The sequence below is a fragment of the Mobula hypostoma genome, chromosome 22, assembly GCF_963921235.1.
Source record: "Mobula hypostoma chromosome 22, sMobHyp1.1, whole genome shotgun sequence".
Taxonomy (NCBI): Eukaryota; Metazoa; Chordata; class Chondrichthyes; order Myliobatiformes; family Myliobatidae; genus Mobula; species Mobula hypostoma.
The window spans coordinates 56,437,047-56,458,130 of record NC_086118.1 but is presented as its reverse complement, the minus strand read 5'-3'; the positions used below and the strand labels follow the sequence as shown (position 1 = coordinate 56,458,130).

Genomic DNA, 21,084 nt, shown 5'->3' with positions numbered 1-21,084 from the left:
TCAGGGAAGTGAGGTTTGTGCAGTGAAAATTACGACTGAGAAAGTGCGCAGGAAGCTTAATGGTCTGAGAGTGGATAAATCACCTGGACCTGATGGAATGCACCCTTGAGTTCTGAAGGAAGTAGCTGGAGAAATTGCAGAGGCATTAACAATGATCTTTCAAGAATCGATAGATTCTTGCATTGTACTGGATGACTAGAAAATGCAAATGTTACTTCACTATTTAAGAAGGGTGGGAGGCAGCAGAAAGGAAACTATAGACCTGTTAGCCTGACATTAGTGGTTGGGAAGTTGTTGGAATCCATTGTTAGGGATGAGATTACAGAATACCTGGAGGCATGTGACAGATAGGCCAAAGCCAGCATGGTTTCCTGAAAGGAAAATCCTGCCTGACTAACATACTGCAATTTTTTGAGGAAATTACAAACAGAGTAGACAAAGCAGATGCAGTGGATGTGGTGTACTTCGATTTTCAGAAGGCCTTTGACAACGTGCCGCACATGAGGCTGCTTAGCAAGATAACAGCCCAAGGAATTACAAGGAAGTTACTAGCATGGGTGGAGCATTGGCCGATCAGCAGAAAACAGTGTGGGAATAAAGGGATCCTATTCTGGCTGGCTGCCAGTTACCAGTGGAGTTCCACAAGGGTCGGTGTTGGGACCGTTTTTTTTTACGATGTATGTCAATGATTTGGACAATGGGATTAATAGATTTGTGGCTAAATTTACTGATGAAACAAAGATAGGTGGAGGAGTGGGCAGTGTTGAGGAAACAGAGAGCCTGCAGAGAGACTTAGATAGTTTAAGTGAATGGGCAAAGTGGTGGCAAATGAAATATAATGTTAGAAAGTGTATGGTCATGCACTTTGGTGGAAGAAATAAACAGGCAGACTATTATTTAGATGGGGATGAGAATTCAAAATGCAGAGATGCAAAGGGACTTGGGAGTCCTTGTACAGGATACCTCCAGGTTGAGTCTAGTGCAGAAGGCAAATGCAATATTGGCATTTATTTCTAGAGGTATAGAATACAAGAGCAGGATGTGATGTTGAAGCTCTATAAGGCACTCGTGAGACCACACTTGGAGTATTGTGTGCAGTTTTTTTTAAGATTATGAGGACACTCAGTCCTCGTTTATTGTCATTTAGAAATGCGTGCATTAAAAAATGATACAACGTTCCTCCAGAATGATATCACAAGGAAACAGGACAAACCAAGACTAAAATTGACAAAACCACATAATTATAACATATAGTTACAACAGAGCAAAGCAATAGGATAATTTGATAAAGAGCAGACTATGGGCATGGTAAAAAAAAGTCTCAAAGTCCTGATAGACTCATCATCTCATGCTGGCAGCAGAAGGGAGAAACTCTCCACCCCACCCACCATCCCTTTTTCACTGTAGAGCCCAAAAAAAATACAGGGAAAATTGTAAAGCATGAAAAGCTAAAAATTTAAAAACTGAGATGTCAGCAGTTCCAAAGCATTCATCCCCCTTTGTTCAGTACTTAGTTGAACCACCTCTCGCAGCTATTACAGCCAATAGTCTTTTGGATAAGTTTCTATTAGCTTTGTACAACGTGATGGAGCAAAATTTGCCTATTCTTCCTTGCAAAATTGCCAGGTTAGGAAGGAAGCAGTGGTGGACAGAAATTGAGTTTTTGCCTGTTATTTGATGAGGTTAAGGTCAGGACCCTGACTGGGTCACCCAAGGACATCGATTTTCTTCATTTGAAGCCATTCCATGGTTGCTCTGCCAGTGTGCTTTGGGTCATTACCTTACTGAAAGAGGAACTTCTCCTCAGCTTTTTGGAGAGGCTAGCAGGTTTTTAAATCTAGGATCTCTGTATTTAAGTGTTCAGACATAGGAGTGTGCTGGAAGTTCAAGAGTGTCAAAGGGTAGAAGTGATGATGTTGCCATTACTAGGCAGAAGGTGCTTGGGAAGCTGAAAGATCTGAAGGTAGACGAGTCACCTGGACCAGATGGTCTACACCCCAGGGCTCTGAGGGAGATGGCTGAAGAGATTGTGTAGGCATTAGTAATAAATCTTCAAACAGTGCAGAATAGGCCCTACGAGCCACGTCACCCAGCAACCCTGATGTAACCCTAGCCCAGTCACAGGACAATTTACAATGGACAATCAGCCTGCCATCAACCACTATATATTTGGACTGCGGAAGGAAAACTGAGTACTCCAAGGAAACCCATGCAGTCACGGGGAGAAGTACAGACAGCAGCGGGTTTTGGCATTTTCCTTTTAGTTTGACATAATGCACAATACTTTGTAGATTACCTCAAAAATCATACTTCAAAATATTTTAAGATTAGAAAATGAGACAGTAAAAATAGTTGTGTGGGCTGAATACTTTAAGGCACTGTATATTCCTTATTGTAATTTACAGTTTTGTGGCTAGATGGCGCTAGCAACCAACGCTATACTGCAGACAGTTCACAAAAATACTTCATCGTCTTTTAAATATACTCCTACTACTAGTCTGTGTGTGGTTGGAGCCTTATCTTACATTTTGATCGTGTGTGTTTGGGCTGACTCTGAGGAAATTTGGTATGATTGAGGGCGGAGTGTGCACGGCCAAATGGCAATTGCAAGCCCATGATCAGCTCTGATTTTCAACCAGCTCATTGATTAAAGCGGCAAGCAAAACCGAAATCAACGAGAATGGAATGTGAGCGGGTGTTCAGCGCTGTCTGCCTACGTTTAACTGGTCTCTCCCTCTCCCTCTCCCTCGCTGCTGCTGGAGGAAGCTGCAGGGCTCTCGGGTCTTGGGCCAGGCTTGATCAACACAGTTTGTGGATTGGACTCTGCAGGTCGTTTTCTGCTTCTGGTTGCACCTTTATTGCTATTTTGCATGATTTTGATCAGGACGCACTGGCTCTGCGGCCTGTAGTCACGGATCGACAGAGTGCTGAACTGGGCTGAACTGAACATTCCTAGACTGCTTCAGGGACTCTGTGATTTGATGTTTAATATTCTGTTATTCGCTCGTTTTTTGTTGTTTGTGCAATGTGTGTGTGTTGTTTGCACATTGGCTGTTCGATGTTTTCTGTGAGTGGGTTCCACCGTGTTTCTTTGTTTCATGGCTATCTGCAAGAAGACCAATCTGAGTTGTATACTGCATGCATACTTTGATAATAAATGTACTTTGAATCTAGTTTTTTAAAAAATGTATTGCACTGTACTGTTTGAACAGAATAACAAATTTCATGAATGTACCAGTGATATTAAACCAGATTCTGAGTCTAAATCTGTCCCCAAATTCCCCACGCCATGCCCAAAACTATCCCCAAAAGCTAAAAAAAAAAAGTTTGACAAATAAATCCAAACTTAGTACTCAAATTCACTAGCCCACACCAAGCATTGTGGTTTAGAGCTAATGAGGTCAGATTGTAATAAGGCAGATAATCAGACCATTTTGTTTCGCTATACCATTGGAGGCTGAGGGGAGACCGGATAGTTTATAAAATTAACGGTGGCATTATAGTTAGAGACCTTTCCTCAAGGCCAAAGTGTCAAATACTAGAGGGCAAAGGTTGAAAGTGAGAAGGAAAAAGTTTGAAGGGGATGTCTGAGGCAAGTTTTTTTTCCTTAAACAGAGTGGCAGGTGTCTGGAGCGTACTGGATCATATGTGGGCAGCACTGTTCCCTTGAAGCTTCGTTGGTGTGCGGCCGCACAGTAACTGAAGTACTCCCGTGCAGATGGCCGTTGTTGCTGCACAGCTGTAAAAAGTTCACGAAATGTGAAGGACTTTCTTTGTTGTACTGTTTTTCATTATACCCTTCAATTAATAAACAAAATCAAAAGCATGTAAGTTTTCAATTTTCATTCTAAATATTCTTAGAACGCATATTACCAAACAAAACACGCACATTTAAAACACTTTGCTGTTTTCAGGCTGTGTAAAACTTTCCAGCTCAGAGCAATGGTTGGTACACAGAGCTGTCTAAAAAAATGAGAGGGAATGATATTAAATCATTAGAAAGAGGTGATATAGGATCGGAAGGTGCAGAATCTTTATGGGTTGAGCTAAGGAATAGCAGGGGTAAAAGGACCCTGATGGCAGTTATTTATAGGCCTCCAAACAGCTGCAGGGATGTGGACTACAAATTACAACTGGAAATAGAAAAGGCTTGTCAGAAGGGCAGTGTTATGATAATTGTGGGGGATTTTAACATGCGAGTACATTGGAAAAATCAGGTCGGCACTGGATCTCAAGAGAGAGAATTTGTAGAATGTCTGCGAGATGGCTTTTTAGAACAGCTTGTTGTTGAGCCCACTAGGGGATCGGCTGTACTGGATTGGGTATTGTGTAATGAACCGGAGATGATTGGAGAGATTGAGGTGAAGGAACCCTTAGGAGGCAGTGATCATAACACGATTGAGTTCACTGTGAAATTCAAAAAAGAGAAGCCGAAATCTGATGTGTCGGTGTTTCAGTGGAGTAAAGGAAACTACAGTGGCATGAGAGAGGAACTGGCCAAAGTTGACTGGAAAGAGACACTGGCAGGAAAGATGGCAGATTAGCAGTGGCTGGAGTTTATGCGAGAAATGAGGAATGTGCAAGACAGGTATATTCCAAAAAAGAAGAAATTTTCGAGTGGAAAAAGGATGCAACCGTGGTTGACAAGAGAAGTCAAAGCCAAAGTTAAAGCTAAGGAGAGGGCATACAAGGAAGCAAGTATTAGTGGGAAGACAGAGGATTGGGAAGTCTTTAAAACCTTACAAAAGGAAACCAAGAAGTTCATTAAGAGAAAAGATTAACTATGAAAGGAAACTAGCAAATAATATCGAAGAGGATACTAAAAGCTTTTTCAAGTATATAAAGAGCAAAAGACAGGTGAGAGTAGATTATAGGACCGATAGAAAATGATACTGGAGAAATTGTAATGGGAGATGAGGAGATGGCAGAGGAACTGAACAAGTATTTTGCATCAGTCTTCACTGAGGAAGACAGCAGGATACCGGACACTCAAGGGTGGCAGGGAAGAGAAGTGTGCGCAGTCACAATTACGACAGAGAAAGTACTCAGGAAGCTGAATAGGCTAAAGGTCGATAAATCTCCTGGACCAGATGGAATGCACCCTCGTGTTCTGAAGGAAGTAGCTGTGGAGATTGCGGAGGCATTAGCGATGATCTTTCAAAAGTCGACAGATTCTGGCATGGTTCCGGAAGACTGGACGATTGCAAATGTCACTCCGCTATTTAAGAAGGGGGCAAGGAAGCAAAAAGGAAATTATAGACCTGTTAGCTTGACGTCAGTGGTTGGGAAGTTGTTGGAGTCGATTGTCAAGGATGAGGTTACAGAGTACCTGGAGGCATATGACAAGATAGGCAGAACTCAGCATGGATTCCTTAAAGGAAAATCCTGCCTGACAAACCTATTACAATTTTTTGAGGAAATTACCAGTAGGCTAGACAAGGGAGATGCAGTGGATGTTGTATATTTGGATTTTCAGAAGGCCTTTGACAAGGTGCCACACATGAGGCTGCTTAACAAGATAAGAGCCCATGGAATTACAGGAAAGTTACATACGTGGATAGAGCGTTGGCTGATTGGCAGGAAACAGAGAGTGGGAATAAAGGGATCCTATTCTGGTTGGCTGCCGGTTACCAGCGGTGTTCCACAGGGATCAGTGTTGGGGCCGCTTCTTTTTACATTGTACATCAATGATTTGGATTATGGAATAGAGGGCTTTGTGGCTAAGTTTGCTGACGATACGAAGATAGGTGGAGGGGCCGGTAGTGCTGAGGAAATGGAGAGTCTGCAGAGAGACTTGGATAGATTGGAAGAATGGGCAGAGAAGTGGCAAATGAAGTACAATGTTGGAAAGTGTATGGTTATGCACTTTGGCAGAAAAAATAAACGGGCAGACTATTATTTAAATGGGGAAAGAATTCAAAGTTCTGAGATGCAACGGGACTTGGGAGTCCTCGTACAGGATTCCCTTAAAGTTAACCTCCAGGTTGAGTCGGTAGTGAAGAAGGCGAATGCAATGTTGGCATTCATTTCTAGAGGAATAGAGTATAGGAGCAGGGATGTGATGCTGAGGCTCTACAAGGCGCTGGTGAGACCTCACTTGGAGTACTGTGGGCAGTTTTGGTCTCCTTATTTAAGAAAGGATGTGCTGACGTTGGAGAGGGTACAGAGAAGATTCACTAGAATGATTCCAGGAATGAGAGGGTTAACATATGAGGAACGTTTGTCCGCTCTTGGACTGTATTCCTTGGAGTTTAGAAGAATGAGGGGAGCCCTCAGAAACATTTCGAATGTTAAAAGGCATGGACAGAGTGGATGTGGCAAAGTTGTTTCCCATGATGGGGGAGTCTAGTACGAGAGGGCATGACTTCAGGATTGAAGGGCGCTCTTTCAGAACAGAAATGCGAAAAATTTTTTTAGTCAGAGGGTGGTGAATCTATGGAATTTGTTGCCACGGGCAGCAGTGGAGGCCAAGTCATTGGATGTCTTTAAGGCAGAGATTGATAGGTATCTGAGTAGCCAGGGCATCAAAGGTTATGGTGAAAAGGCGGGGCAGTGGGACTAAATAGGATAAAATGGATCAGCTCATGATAAAATGGTGGAGCAGACTCAATGGGCTGAATGGCCTACTTCTGCTCCTTTGTCTTATGGAATGTTGGCATCATGATTGACGTGAACATGATGGGGTGAAGGGCCTGTTACTGTTGTACATTAATTTGTAAGAGATATGAATTCTCTCTGACCTGAGCTCAAAGGGCATGCTTATGAGTTCTAATTAACGTAATAGGATGAGGATAGGACTTGTTCAGTAGGTGCTTGATAACTAGCAAGGACTTAATGGGTTGAAGGATCTGTTTCCACGCTGTCTGAATTTAATTTATGGTTGTGGTTATCAGGGCAACCTGGTACTGCAAAGTATGTAAGACTGGGCCTCCAATAACACAGGACAAACAATTCAGAGACAGGAAGCATCATTCTGGATTGTATAAAAGTATCTACACTCCAAATTCACTATAAATACAAAGTCAATAGCAGAATTAATTTAGTTTGGTAAGTAAATACCTGTCAAGCTGAATTTGCATGGCTTTCTTTGTGAAGTTTCCAAGTTTCTCCTCAGCTGTGCCACAGAGGACAGCGGCCTCTCCTGTAAGGCAACAAAAGATAGTCAGATGGTTCACCATTAACAATCATCCAAAGACAAAGGATAAAAATTCACTCTGTCACGTAAACCAAAACACAGTGAAATGTCTTGTTGCATCAACGATCAACTTAGGCTACATCCATACTGGACCGAATAACTTTGAAAACGCTGGTTTTGCATAAAAACGATAGGCGTCCACACCAAACGTTTTTCAAAATACCTCCTTCCACATTAGAACGGATATTTGGGCGAATCTTCTCCTACTGGGCATGCGCAGGACACACTGAAAACAAGCGAAGAGGAAACTGTACAGTGTACTTGGTGTGCATTTGTCCGGAAACATTTCCTACAGCCACAGTCTCTTCACTGATGAAAGGGACAACAGCTACAACTAAATGCAATAAGGCTTGTTACTGGGCAAAAGTAAAATTTGCTGTTACCGCATTTGTTTGCCTTTACTTTTGCCATGTCTTTTTGCATTATTTTGCTGTATTTAACATGTGCAATAAAACGAGTTACTGGGCAAAAGTGACAATTGCATCTAAAATAATCTGCAGATGCTGGGATCAAAGTAACACTCACAGCCTGACCTGCTGAGTTCCTCCAGCGTGTTGTGTTGCTTTGATCCCAGCATCTGCAGATTATTTTGTGTTTACGATTCGCTACTCTGCTGTGAAGTCTCTTCGAGGTATGCCTACCCTGAAGAAGTTTAAATCTTCTCTTCAACAGGAGTTCAGTGAGACCCTCTCTCACTGCTCCCCCTCTTCGACCTGCCTATCCCCTCCCCCACCCCTTTATCTTTCCCCATACTGGTTTTCCATCTGGAACCTACCAGCCTTCTCCTTCCCACCCTCCCTCCACCTTCTTTATGGAGCCTCTGCCCCTTCCCTCTTCAGTCCTGACGAAGGGTTCCGGCCCGAAACGTCGACTCATCGTTTCCACAGATCTGCCCGACCTGCTGAGTTCCTCCAGCATGTTGTGTGTGTAGTTAGTGGAACCTGGGCATGATTGGACATTAAACGAGGGGATTGAGGCCCAATTCCTGAGGTAAATAGTAAGGTGGGGGATTGCCAGAAGAGACCATGACAAATAAAACACCGTGTTAAATGTATAAAACATGTCTGCATCAGTATTTCCATACAACGTTACATTAGGCTGTTACACATCTATTGTCAGATATTGTTGTTGAGGTGTTGGAGGTTGCGTTCATGAAAACAATGAAATACCGCGCTGCTGTCACCATTTGTTCCAGCAGGTCATGACAGCGGTTTTAAAATTAGCCGGCTACCCCCCGTACACACTACAACAGCCAGCCAGTGTTTTCAGATTTAACCACTCTGGAGAGTGTTTTAGAAAAGCTCTGTTTTCAGGGGAGGGAAAACACCGTTCCAGTGTGGATGTCCACACTAGACCAGATAAATCCGTAACCAAAGCTTTTTCTCTTCGTTTTGACCCTCCGTCCACACTGAAACGGCGTTTTCAAAGTTACACACTCTGGAGGGTGTTTTAGAAAATCTCCGTTTTCGGGAGGGGAAAATTTTAACGGATATTTTTAAAAACGCGTCATGACGTGTCAGAACAGATGGGGGCAGCGCAGCATTTCATTGTTTTCTTGAAAACAACCCCACACACAACCTAACAATTTCAGAACAGACGGCAACGAGACTGACGCCAGAAGAGTTAGAAATGTACTCACCAAATACTTTGACCCATAGCTTACTGAATAAATAAGTATACTCACTTTGCCCCGTTTTCTGTCCTTGCATAAATAGGTAAACCACCTTCATACAAGCAAGTACTTCTCTGACAATAGATGTGTAACAGCCGAAGTAACGTTGTATGGAAATACAAGATCCCACTGATGCAGACATGTTTTATACATTTAACAAGGTGCTTTATTAATGCAACAGAGTTAGTCAGTTTTTCAATGTTCGTCATCAGCCGGTCATACTGTCCGTGAACTCCCTGTCAGTTGCCTCCATACGCCCCAGTATTTGTGTTTTTTTTTATAAAAAGTTTTAAGTCCTCACGAAGGGTCTCGGTCCAAAACGTCGACTGTACCTCTTCCTAGAGATGCTGCCTGGCCTGCTGCGTTCACCAGCAACTTTGATGTGTGTTGCTTGAATTTCCAGCATCTGCAGAATTCCTTGTGTTAGCAATTCCTTTTAAGTTTTTCTAGTCTGTAACTGGACAAACGTGCACCAAGTATACCGTTTCCTCTTCGCTTGTTTTCTGTGTGTCCTGCGCGTGCCCAGTAGGAGGAGATTCACCCAAATATCCGTTCTAATGTGGACAGATATTTTGAAAAATGCCTGGTGTGGACGCCTATCATTTTTACGTGAAACCGGCGTTTTCAAAATTATCCGGTCTAGTGTGGACGTAGCCTTAGTGTGCTGGCGGAAGCCCACAGGAGTTACCGCACTTCCAGTGCCAACATTACAGACCAATAACTTACCAACCTTAACGATACGCCTTTGGACTGTGGGAAGAAACAGGAGCACCCAGAGGAAACAAGTGGCCACATACAAAGTCTTTACAGGACTGGTGAAGAGCCCCGGCCCGAAACATCAACTATATTCTTTTCCTAGCCTGCTGAGTTCCTCCAGCATTTTGTGTGTGTTCAGTAAGATGTGATAAGGCTGCTGAACGGATCTTGACCTGGATCTGGGCCGTACCCTCCAAATATCCAGACCTGCCTCTTGGTTTTTTTTGCACTACCTTACTTTCCATTTTTCTATTTTCTATTTATGATTTATAATTTAAATTTTTAATATTTACTATCGATTTGTAATCCAGGGAGCGGGAAGCGCAGAATCAAATATCGCTGTGATGATTGTACATTCTAGTATCAATTGTTTGGCGACAATAAAGTATAAAGTTAAAATGCATTGTTTGTGTCAATGACCAATACAGTCGGAGAATGTGGCAGCCCACAAGTGTCACCACAAATAGCTTGTCCACAATACTCAGCAGAACAAAACAACAGCAAAATAAATCCAACTCTCCCTCTGCTACACTGACACCTGCACTGGTGGTGCTTTGTGTACCCATGCTGAGCTTGGCAACTTGAACTTTGCCTCCAACTTCCACCCTGCCCTTAAATTCACCTGGTGTCCCTCCACTTTCTTGATCTGACTCCATCTCTGGAAACAAACTGCTGACCAACATCTTTTATAAACCTAACGAATCCCAAATAATCTTCCCACCCTGTCTCCTGAAAAATAATGCTATTCACTTTACTCAATTCCTTTGTCTCCATTGCATCTGTTCCCCGGATGCAGCTTTCCTTTAAAGCAGGGGTCCCCAACCCCCCAAACTTTTTTGCACTGCGCACTGGTTTAATATTGACAATATCCTTGCAGACCGCCCAACTGGTGTGGCGGGGGGGGGGGGGTGGTGTTAATCACGACCGGAATATAGGTGATAAATCAATTACAAGTCACTTATAAGTGTTTAATACACTCAATTTCGTTTCTAAAAGTGTTTAACAAATTTAATATTAAACACACAGCCACGAGGAAATCTGCAGATGCTGGAAATTCAAGCAACACACACAAAAAAAATGCTGGTGGAACACAGCAGGCCTGCCGCGTTAAACACACAGCACACATCTTCCTCGTGTGAGTATAGCGATAAGTCAATTATAAGTCACTTAAGTCAATAGCATCATAACATTTTAAGTAACGGTTGGATATTAAGCACACAGCGCAATTCTGATTTGATGGAGAATGGATGTGAAAGCACAGAGGAACATCTGGAGAAATTTTTGAAACGCTCGTTCGCTGCTGTCATTACTGTGTGGTTGGGAATCTTTCGGAGGGTAGGCCTCAAGATCCCCGGCCTTGCCTGCTTTTGGAACCGAGGAGGTCGAATCGCTCGGACAGTAAAAAAATTATTTCCCTCCCCTCTTCTATTTCCCACTCTGGCCTCTTCTCACCTCCGTATCACCTCCCTCTGGGTCCCTTCTCCTTCACTTTCTCCTGCCGTCCACTCTCCTCTATCAGATTCCTTTCAGCCCTTTACTTTTCCTACCCACCTGGCTTCACCTATCACCTTCTGGCTAGCCTTCCCTCCCCCCCCCCCACCTTTTTTTATTCTGGTGCCTTCCCTCTTCCTTTTCAGTCCTGAATGTTTTCGACCCAAAACGTCAGCTGTTTATTCATTTCCTTTGATGCTGCCTGACTTGCTGAGCTCCTCCAGCATGGTGTGTGTGTTTCTCCGGACTTTCCACATCTGCAGATTTTGTTACGTTTAAAACGAACCCTTTCCTCCCTCCCATCCACCCACAGAGACAGGCCTCCAACCTCAGGGCCTCCAGTCCGACTGCAGATTGGGCTTTCTGACCACAAGCCAAGTATGATATTTCCAACATCTAGCTGTACTTGCTGTCAGCCCCCCGTCTCTTCCCAAGCTTTGTCTTGTCAGAAGTGCCCAGATTTACTGAAGCCTCAGTGATCCAGACAGATCTGTAAGCTGAGACACTGCCCGGAAGGTTTGCAATGGTAAATACCCATTCATTGATTCCTTCTGCTCTCAACCTTGAAGAGGTCATGGCAAGGGAAAAAAAAATACACAAACTTATCTTCCATGACCTCAAAAGACTGACATGCAGATATTGTTGCAAGACAAACAGCCATTGCGATCAATGTATCTCGACTTGAACCGATCAGGTAAATTGGATTTGAAATCCAATGGGGCCTCCCCACATAGGTTGAACCCTGCTCGCTGAGGTTTATTTTGGGCAGCGGGGGGCGGGGGGGAAATAGTAGCGTAGCAGTTACCATTACACTATAACAGCACCAGTGACCCCGATTCAATTCTGCTGCTGTCTGTAAGGAGTTTATGCATTTTCTATGTGATTGTGTTAATTCCCTCCAGGTGCTCTGGTTTCCTCCCACATTCCCAAGGTGTACAAGGTTAGCAGGTTAATTGACCGCATGAGTATAATCAGGCAGTGTGGACTCATCAGGTTCATAGGGTCTGTACTTGCTAATCTTTGAATAAAATAATCTCTACTCGGATGAGAGTTGAGAACTATACATTGTGCTAAAGGGTCTTTCAGGTCCACCTTGATGTCCAAAATTAATTTTTCCTCCAACAGACAGTAGCTGTGTTTGTGCAGCCTGTCCTCTGTACGACCTTGAGAAGGCTGTCCTGAATCTCGGTGCTCAGCTCTCTGGAACGGGACTCTGATCCTCAGAGTGCCGTCCAATGAGCCTCACGTCGGTCCCCAACCTGCCCCTTCCTGCTTCACCTTCTCTGAGCAGCTCCTCTGCCGTGTTCACACCATGCTCAATTAACTTCTGACAATCGTCCAGGGGCTTGATGCTCTCTTCTTCCACCTTATTCACCTCTTGCAGGAGAAACATCAACCGTTCGTCCAGCAGCTTGATCACAGAGGCCTTCAGTTCTCCGAAGTGGTGCTGCAGGGCACTGCGGGTTTGAAGGGCACTGCCGTTGATCTGGACAGAAACAAAATGGAGATACCGCGATTAACAGAAAATACTCAACAGCTCTTGGGATTAGACAGTATCCCACTGCTCTGCACTCCTTATATTTTACACGATGGATTTTACCAGGAGCATTGTATTCCAATGGCCCGAAAAATTGTTGAGGATCCCCACCATTCAACTCACAATCTCTGATTCACTACCGTCAGGAAGAAGGTACAGGAGCAACAGGACTAGGACTGCCAAATTGGGTAGCAGCTTTTCCCCTCAAGCTACAAGACTAATGAATACCTTGCCACCACCGAGGTCTCGTCACCAGCATAGTGAGCTGTTTACCTGTGCTGTGCACTACACATGCATTTTGAATTATACGTCATGAATTTATTTGTGATAATATTTTCTTTTATGTGTTGTGTGTGATATATTATTATGGGTGCACCATGGTTCAGAGAAACGTTTTGTTTGGTTGTATACAGGTACAGTCAGGTGACAATAAACTTGAACGCTAGTGATAATAAACCGGATTTTGATTAGTTTGTAACTGGTTGCACTCTTTCCATCAATTCCACTGGGCTTCTGAGTGCCCCTGAACATTACTGAAGGTTATGTACTTCAGTAAGTGAATCAAAAGGCAGGATGTCATAATTGTGCGGAATTCAAATGAGTGGCATTCGCAGGGCTCTGGATGCTAAAGTACATGAAAAGTTAGCAGACAGGTGCAGCCAGGGGTTAGAAAGACAAATGGCATATTGGCCTTTGTTGCAAAGAGATTGATTTTTTAATCAAAGTGGAAATATTGCTAGAAAATACACCAGGAGTTCCAGACATGTACAGTCCCTTCAGCCCACAATGTGGTGCCAATATCTTTACCTACTCTTAGATCAATCTAACCCTTCCATCCTACATAGCACTCCATTTTTCTTTCATCCACGTGCCTGGTTAAGTCTCTTAAATATCCCCAATACATCTGCTGTGCCACTAACCTATAAACTTCCAGTTGATTCTTAAAGCCTTGATTAAATGGCATCACAGAGGTGTAGACGAGGCATAGATCCAGTGGACAGCCAGACTTTTCCCCCAGCACGTAAACGGCTAATATCAGGGGGCGTAGTTTTAAACATGATTGGAGTAAAGTAGGGGGATATCAGAGAGAGTTTTTCTTTTAAATACACAAGAATGGTGGGCACATGAAATGCAGGCAGGGGTGGTGTTCAAAGTTAATTTATTATCAAAGTTTGTATACATGTCACCATATACCCTGCGACTCAGATCCAGGATCAAACTGAGCACAAACAATTCAGCAGACGCTGGAAATCTTGAGCAATGCACACAAAATGCGGAGGAGCTCAGGAGGTTAGGCTGCCCCATCAATCCAATCTGGCCCAAGACTGAGGATTAATTTCTTTATATAGCCGAGCCGACTCTCAGCTCAAGCAGTAAACCTTATAAAACATAGGACACGCACACTGGGGTACTATAAATACTTGTAGGAAGGATGTCAAGGCCTCAGAGGAAGTGCAGATGAGATTTACTAAAACTATTCCAGGAAATGAAGATACTCAGTTACGTAGACAGACTGGAGAGGCCAGGGATAGTCTCTTTGGAGTAGAGGATGTTGTGAGAGGACTAGACCAAACCGGGGTAGTTTCTTCATTTGTGGAGAGGTCCACAGGAAAGAGCACGGGAGCTTGCAAAATGAAATGAACACAATGGTTCTCGCTGCTACCATCAGGAAGGTGGTACAGGAACCTCAGGACTCACACCACCAGGCTCAGGAACAGTTATTACCCCTCAACCATCAGGCTCTTGAACCAGAGGGAATAATTTCATTCACCCCAACACTGAACTATTCCCAGAACCTATGGTCTGTCTCATGTTCTCCATATTTATGCTCATTTATTTTTGTTTCCTTTTGAATTTGCAGTTTGTTGTCTTTTGCACATCAGTTGTTTGTCCATCCTGTTGTGTGCAGTCTTTCATCAATTCTATTGTGTTTCTTGGATTTATTGAGTATGCCCATAATAAAATGAATCTCAGGTTTGTATATGGTGACATATATGTACTTTGATAATACACTTACTTTGAATTTTGAAAGGAAATGAATTTCCTGGCTCTGAGAGGAATTAGTGAATTGCACAGAGTCAGCATTGATTCAACACTCTGCACGGTCTCCTTCCTCTGCAGTTCTGTTCTGTTTTAAATCCACGCCACAGCCGACGATCCTCGCTGTATCATACCAATGAGTTACAATATCCATGGGCTAGAGTGGAAATAATACCAGGCATCATTCCTGTTACATTTTACCACCCTCTAAACTGCACTGCCTGCACCCCAACTCACACCGGTCCCTTCACTCTTCACCTACATTGAGGCTTTGTTTAATCTGAAACCTCTCACCTTTGTTTTAAAATACCATACAGCACTCTAATCACATGATGCCATAAGACTGTAAAACTAAGAGCAGAATTAGGCCATTTGGCCCATCAAGTCTGCTCCACCATTTCATCATGCTGATCCATTCCCCCTCCCTCACAGTCCTGACTAATCAAGAACATAACAACATCTGCCTTAAATATACCCAAAGACTTGGCCACCACAGCTGCCTGTGGCAATGAATTCCACAGATCCACCACTCTCCGGCTAAAGAAATTCCTCCTCGACTCCATTCTAAAGCTGTATCCTCTGGTCTTAGGCACTCCCACCAGAGGAAACATCCTCTCCACATCCACTCTATCAAGGCCTTTCAACACTCGATAGGTTTCAATGAGATCTCCCCTCATTTTTCTGAATTCCAGTGAGTACAGGCCCAGAGCCATCAAACACTCCTTATATGATAAGCCTCAGTCCTAGAATCATTTCCATGAACCTCCTTTGAACCCTCTCCAAAGTCCCTCCAGATCAGAAGTCCTCTGCACTCCGTTAATTCTGCCCTCCAAATTAAGTGGCCCCAGCGTTATAAGAATGCCCTCAGATTCAGAATTACCACACATTCGTCAAAACATACAGGGAAATGCATCACTTGCATTAATAGCCAACATGGTACTCTAGGACAGACCAGTGTCTCACAGAAGTACCCGTACTTGGTTACCTTGCTGCTCTTACAGCTATGAACACTGGATAGAATTGGAGTTGGGTAATTGGAGGAATGCAGGCATTTCGGGGTTGTGTTGCTGCCCGGCGACAGGAAGAGGGCAGCATCACAGAGGCACCTAGACCCAAGCTCACGATATTGTTGTGGTTAATCCCTAACTGTCTTCTCATTCATGGAAGGCCAACAGATGCCATCGTTACTGATGTCCATGTCCTGAGAGTGAATGAATATATTAGACCGTCTGGTCCAATGTCTGAGAGACGAGTGCACTGGAAGCTGAAGGCGGGGTTGGAGGACTGCATGTGTGTGGATAGGAGGAACAAGGCTTGTTTGTATTTGTTTCGTTGCTTGTGTTCTGCGTTGCTCTGCTGAACATTGTTGACATGCTAAGTTGGTGCCAGGATGTGCGGCAACACTTGTGCGCTGCCCCCAACACAAGTGTGTTGGTTGTTAATGCAAACGACCCATTTCACTGTATGTTTTGATGTGCATGTGACAAATAAATCTGATTCAGTACAGTGCAATATACAAAAAGTTTCTGAGTTACAATAAGACATTAAAAATTAGTGCAAAAAGAGAAATAGTGACGTAGTGTGCCTGGTTTGTTCAGAAATCTGATGGTGAAGGGGAAGAGGCTGTTCCTAAAATGTTGAGTGTGTGCCGTCAGTCTCCTGTACCTCCTCTTTGATCGTACAGGAGCCCAGGAAGAGGGCATCTCTCAGACGCTGAGACTCCATGCCTTTCTGAAGCACCACCTTTCAAAAGATGTCCTCAATAGTGCCCATGATGGAGCTGGCTGAGTTTACAGCGCTCTGCAGCTTTTTCCTGATCCTACACAGTGACCCCTCCACACCAGACAGTGACGCAACCAGTCAGAATGCTCTCCACAGTACACCTGCATCCGAATCAGGTGCGAACGCAGACTAGCAAAATACCCTTGAATAATGTAGCAAGTGACTGCAGGTACCTGTAAGCACCTTGCTACCCTGAGTCAGGATTTCAGGGAAAGGAGGATGAAGAGAAGACAAATAACTCGGAGAGGCTATGAACAGGAGGGAGCTGACACTTCCTAAAACACTCTTGATGAAACAAACAAACCTGTGCTTACATTCACCAGCAAGCTGTGCCCACTTAACAAATACTTTGCATAAACAAGAGCATTTTTTAAAATCTTTCAACACATTTTAAAAGGAAGTGATGCAACATGCCACAAAAGCCTCCGTTCTTCTTATCTGGACTGACAATTTCTGCTGCAGACTGCAATAGGGAGAAACAGGAAGGAATTTAGTTTAACAGAAGCCAGTGCTTCAGCAAAAGTTAAACGCTGGTATTGTTACTTGTGCCGGGGATGCAAAGATTGTACCGAATTTCCAGTGCTAAAAAAAACAAAATAACTGCACAAGACTCACCTAAGATTTAAACAGACCACTGCTCCATTTTAATGAGTTACTTCCTCTATCAGCTTGACTCTCCAGAGCACTACAGCACAGAAACAGGCCCTTTGATCAATTTAGTCCGTACTAAACTAGTCCTATCGACCTGCACCTGGACCATAGTCCTCCAAATCCATGTACTTATCCAAACTTCTTTTAAATGTTGAAATTGGACCCACATCCGTAACTTCCGCTGGCAGCTCGCTCCACACTATCACCACCCCCCTTTTGTAAGTTGTGTCTGAAACATTAAACCATTGTTCCCGGAGACCATCTAATGGCTTTGTATGTTTGAAACATCTGCTTTTACTCTATGGAGATGTTCCTTGATATTAATTTTTTTTAAAAACAAGAATTTGAGATAGAAGTATGCTTTTTCCACTGGGGTTGGGTGAGACTAGAACTAAAGGTTCATGAGTTAAGGGTGAAAAGTGAAATGTTTAAAGGAACATGACTCTCCCTCATGTTCCTTTAAACATTTTACTTTTCGTCCTTAACTCATGAACCTCTAGCTCTCGTCTCACCCAACCCTAGTGGAAAAAGCATACTCCTATCTCAAATTTTTGTTTTTTTAAAGGAAAAAAATCAAGGAACATCTCCATAGAGTAAAAGCAGATGTTTCAAACATACAAAACCATTAGATGGTCTTTGGGAACAACGGTTTAATGTTTCAGACACAACTTACAAAAGGAACACATTTAAAGGATCCAACTAATGCAAAGAAAATCTGCTCCTTTTATTTTGATCGAATGGGACTTCTCCAGTCTGATGTGACTATAGGCCAGTAAGCTCACCACCTGCAGTCAGGAAAATGCTTGATGCATTGTTTAGTAAGAAATAGCAAGACATCTGGATAGAAGTGGCTCCCACAAACAGACCCGACATGGAGTCATGAGGGGTCCATCCTGCTTGACAAACTTGCTGGAGTTCTTTAAGGATAATGATGAGCACAGTGGATAGAGGGAACAGGTGGATATTGTAAACTTGGATTTCTAAAAAATCCCACATAAAACATTTATCCATAAGGATACATGGAATTGGGAGTAACACATTAGCATGGATAGAGGATTGGTTAACCAACAGAAGGCAGAGAGTTGGGATAAATGGGTGTTTATTTGGTTGGCAGTCAGTGGTAAGCAGAGTGTCACAGGATTTGGTGCTAGGCCTGCAACTGTTCATGATATACATTAATGATTTGGAAGAGCAGACTGAGTGTAGCGAATCCAAGTTTGCTGACGATATTAAATTGAGTGATAAAGCGTACTGTGCAGAGGATATGGAGAGTCTGCAGAGAGATATAGATAGGTTAAGTGAGTGGGCAAGGGTCTGGCAGATGGAGTACAATGTTGGTAAATGCAAGCTCCTCCACTTTAGAAGGAAAAATAAATAGAAGAATATTTAAATGGCGAAAGATTGCAGGTTCCTGTTGTGCAGAGGGACTTAAGGGTACTTATGGAATGAATTGTAAAAGGTTGGTTTGCAGGTGCAACAGACTATTAAGGTGACAAATGGAATGTTGGCCTTCACTGTTAGAGGGATTGCATTTAAGAGCGGGGAGGTTATGCTACAGCTATACTGGGTACTGGTGAGGTCACACCTGGAATACAGTGTGCAGTTCTGGTCTCCTTACTTGGGGAAAGACTTACTGGCTCTGGAGGCAGGGCAGAAGAGGTTCACCAAGTTAGCCTATAAGGAGAGATTGAGTCGTCTGGTATGAAACTCGTTGGAATTCAGGAGAGAGAGAGGTGATCTTAAAGAAACATAAAATTACAAAAGGGGTGGATATGATGGAAGCCCAAAAGTTATTTCTACTGGTAAGTGAGAACAGAATTAGGGGAATAAATTTAGGACCTAGATGAGGAGAAACTGCTTTTCCTAGAGAATAGTGAATCTGTGTAATTCTCTGCCCAGGAAAAGAGTAAAGGCTACCTCATTAAATATACTTAGGACACAGAGAGACAGTTCAGGCCTGTGCTACAAATTGATCAAAGGGACCCCACTGCAGCTGTTTGAAAAACTTCAAACTCAAAATGTGCCTGTTCCTTTTGGAAGTTTCTCAGCATGATGCAAGAGTTGAACAGTGGCAAAAATAAACTATGAGTAAATCTGCTTTCTGTCAAAGCCCCTGCATGATCTTATGTTCACTTCACTGGGCTCCAAAGGGTGCATCTCTTTTAATTTCAAATCAGGGTACAACAGAAAGTCCTCGGACACTATTACTACCACACCCTGAACTAAATTTCAAAGAAAGGAATTGTGAAACACACACAACCTGGTGGAGTGGCATAGTGTAGCGGTTAGTGTAATGTTCTAACAGTGCTAGTGACCCCGGTTCAACTCCTGCTGTTGCCTGTAAGAAGTTTGTACGTCTTCCCTGTGATAACCACTTTCAGCAAACTACAAACTTGGACTCCAAGATCCCTCCGCTTATCAGCACCATTAAAGGTCTTACGCTTAACAGTCTACTGTCTCTTTATATTTGAACTACCAAGGTGCGTCACTTCACATTTGGCCTGGTTACAATCCACCTGCCATTGCTCTACCCATATCTGCAACTGATCTATATCTTGCAGTATTCTTTGCCAGTCTTCTACGCTATCCCACAACAGGAAGTTATGTTGCAGCTTTATAAGACTTTAGTTGGGGCATATTTGGAGTATTGCCACTTTATTAAGTACAACGAGTACCAAATAAAGTGGCCATTGAGTGCATCTAAGTGATTATATGATTATAAACAAGCATAAGAAAGAAAAATAATTCTACACCTTACCCTAACCGAAGTAAAATACTAAGTGTGTTTGCTCACCATAAGCTACACGCATTGCTCCATTATAAGAAGATTCGTTATGTTCAACTTCAGCCCTCACATTGGACTTAAATTGGATGTCAAGCAGAACATGAACGTGCAATCTTGACTAACACTCTTGTCAAAGCCATTGCCTTGTGAATAGACTGTTCAACTGACTTGTCAGCTGCTTGCTTGTTTAAAGGAAAGCAAATAATGCCAAGCTGTGAAGGAAACTATAGTGTTCCCTTTGTACTGTGAACAGTGTTCATTCTTCAATAAATCCCCGCAAGACAAACTTATCCGAAATGACATTCCTCCGGATGTTGGATGTCACAAGGGCAAGATGAGTGTGGAAACACCAACACCTACAGGTCACACACAATCCTGATTGAGATATAATGAGTCTCAATCACAATTCACAACGTGTCATGTAACCATTCAGAATTGAGTACAAACTAACAATACTGAACAGAGGTTGGCAAAATATTTACACTTCTTAAAAAAAAACTTGGAAGCCTGCAATTTGTATGGTTGGAAATAACTTTTGTAGCAAAGACTGAAATAGTTGCCTTTCTTTCTCTTGAGCAGAGGCTGAGGGATAACTGATAAATGCTTTTAAGATTACGAGAGGCATACACAGTAGACAGTCGATACCTGTTACCCCAGGGTTGAAATGTCTAATACCAAAGGGCATACATTTAATTTGAGGGGATAGTTTCAAAGGACATGTGCAAGGAAAGTTTTTTTTTTAAAGAAACAGAGTGGCAGGAGCCTAGAATACACTGCCAGAGACTCACCTCCCAGGTCATGCTCTCTTCTTGTTGCTGCCATTAGGAAGGTGGTACAGGAGCCTTGGGACCGATAACACCAGGCTCAGGAAGCTACTACCCCCTCAACCATCAGGTTCTTGAACCAAGGGGCTAACTTCACTTGCCCCATCACTAAAATGCCCCCACAACCTATGGACTCACTTTCATCTCATGTTCTTGATATTTATAGCCTATTTATTTATTACTTCTTCCTTTTTGTATTTGCAATTTGCCATCTTTTGCACACCAGTTGAATGCCCAGTTGGTGCAAATCTTTGATTCTATTATGGTTATTATTCTATTATGAATTTATTGAGTATGCCCACATGAAAATGAATCTCAGGGATGTATAGGGTGACATACATGTACTTTGAA

General features: G+C 43.0%; 1 protein-coding gene across 1 annotated transcript in view; it reads right to left on the bottom strand.

Moving 5' to 3' along the window:
• Positions 1-21,084, bottom strand: part of crlf3 (cytokine receptor-like factor 3) — a 69,525-nt gene that overhangs the window by 11,305 nt on the left and 37,136 nt on the right. Inside the window, exons 3-4 of the mRNA XM_063030666.1 lie at positions 12,393-12,600; positions 7,060-7,141 (exon numbers count right to left, since the gene is read on the bottom strand). Of these exons, the coding sequence (XP_062886736.1) occupies positions 7,060-7,141; positions 12,393-12,600 (290 nt within the window). The remainder of the gene's footprint in view (positions 1-7,059; positions 7,142-12,392; positions 12,601-21,084) is intronic.